General features: G+C 33.1%; 1 protein-coding gene across 1 annotated transcript; it reads left to right on the top strand.

The window, feature by feature from the left end:
- The first annotated feature begins 1249 nt into the window (after positions 1 to 1249).
- Positions 1250 to 1711, top strand: LOC140987752 (bZIP transcription factor 44-like). Its single transcript, XM_073456406.1, has one exon. The coding sequence runs from the start codon at positions 1250 to 1252 to the stop codon at positions 1709 to 1711; it is 462 nt and encodes a 153-aa protein (XP_073312507.1).
- Positions 1712 to 1942: the final 231 nt, after the last annotated feature.

Below are 1942 nucleotides of genomic sequence, written 5' to 3'. Positions count from 1 at the left end.
GCCAAAATATTTTAACCATACTAAGTAACATATCGTCGATACCAAATATCAAATTAATGATATCATCATTGCTAAAAAAATTAATTATATTAACATCATATCAATCAATTATATAAAATAATAGATTATTAATATCAAGTATCATATTAATGTTACCTAAATAGAACATTAATTATACTAACATATAAATATCAAAACATTTAAGTGATCATAATATGCTGGTACCATTCAATCAACGACATTATTACATTTTCTAAATATATTTTCACAGCAGTCATCAAAGATAAAACACAAAATTTTCAACATTTAATACCATTAAGCAAATTCTTCTGCTATTAAATTTAGTTAGATTATTAGTAAAAAAACATATAAGAAAATAATGTGTATATTGATTTAAGAAATGTGTAGATAAGAAAATTGTCAAATATTTAAGGTTAAAATAATAAAATGATCGTTTGTAGGGAGTTAAAACACAACATAAGTTCGTGTAAGGGGATGCATAAAAAAACTCATGAGTACTAAATCCTAATCAAAATCTTAACAGATGGATTTTTTCCGGATTAACCGATCTATTAAACTATTTATTACTTTTAGTTTTAATAATTAATTAATAATTCTTTTTCCAAATGAGATAGTACGGACAATAGAGTACTTGATTTTTGCTCTATAAAATGACAGCAAAACCATCTTCCCAAACCCCTCCTTTTTTCTTCTTCAACCTACGGTGCCCTAATTTTCTGCTGCTGTTATTATAGATATATTTTTAAAAAAAAAAAAAATTGAATTCAATTTCAATCCCGATTGGTTCTATTTCTCCAAACTCAGCTGAAATCTTTCTAGATTTCATAATTTAATTCGGCGACCTTTGAATCTGAGAATCGATTTAATACTGGGTTTTGGGATTTGATTTCAACTCAATCTTAATGTTCCAATCATCTGCCCTAATTTTTCATCTTTATGTCTGCGATTCTGACTGAACTCTTCCTCTCGGAGGGTTTTATGATAAATTCATCGTACAGGCGCAGGGCCCATCTAGTTCAATCCTTTTCCGTCGTTTTTCTCTACTGGTTTTACTGCATTTCATGATTTTTGTTTTCTGAATTAAATAATTATTATATAAATATATACATATATATTATCAGCGGTATAAAATTATCGAATCAAGAACAAATATAGCTAAACTATTATCATCTGGGTCCTGCTGAATCGAACATTTTCAACAAATTTGGGCTTGGATTTTCCTACTTTAATGGACTCGTCAAGTGGGATCTCTTCAATTTCTTCTGGGTTTCAGAATTCAGGCTCCGAGGAAAATCTGCAGCTGCTACTGTTGGATCAACGGAGAAGAAAGCGTATGATCTCGAACCGCGACTCGGCTCGGAGGAGCCGGCTCCGGAAACAGAAGCGCCTCGACGACTTGATGGCTCAAGTAGCTGAGCTCAGGAAGGAGAATCGTCAGATTCTCACCCGCCTCAATGTTACCACGCAGCATTACCTGAATGTTGAAGCCGAGAATGCTGTTATCAGAGCTCAAGCCGCCGAACTGAGCCACCGGCTCCAGTCTCTGAACGAGATCGCCAGCTTCGTGAGCGGCTGCGGAGGCTTCTACGCCGCGGCTGAGGAGGAGCTAGCCTGTGTGATGGCTGAATCGGCTTGGGATTACTTTGGTATTAATATGAGCCAGCCGATTATTATGGAACCTGGATTCTGATCTCCAATATAATTATGTCTAATGGAGACAGATTAGTTAATGTAGGAAATATATTAATGATTATAATAATAATTATTATTATGGTCTTTAAGGTTCTTGTGATTTGTCTTTATAATGTGTGACTAAAGATCAAGTCTCAAAATATGTAATAGACAGTTTATCATAAGCAAACAAATTAATTTAATAAATTATAGAGATCTTGTTTGAATCCATGGATTTGGAGTAGAAAAT

The sequence above is a fragment of the Primulina huaijiensis genome, chromosome 11 (genome assembly GCF_012295235.1).
Source record: "Primulina huaijiensis isolate GDHJ02 chromosome 11, ASM1229523v2, whole genome shotgun sequence".
Lineage (NCBI taxonomy): Eukaryota > Viridiplantae > Streptophyta > Magnoliopsida > Lamiales > Gesneriaceae > Primulina > Primulina huaijiensis.
Note: the sequence above shows the minus strand (reverse complement) of the source record. Positions and strands in the feature narration are given on the sequence as shown.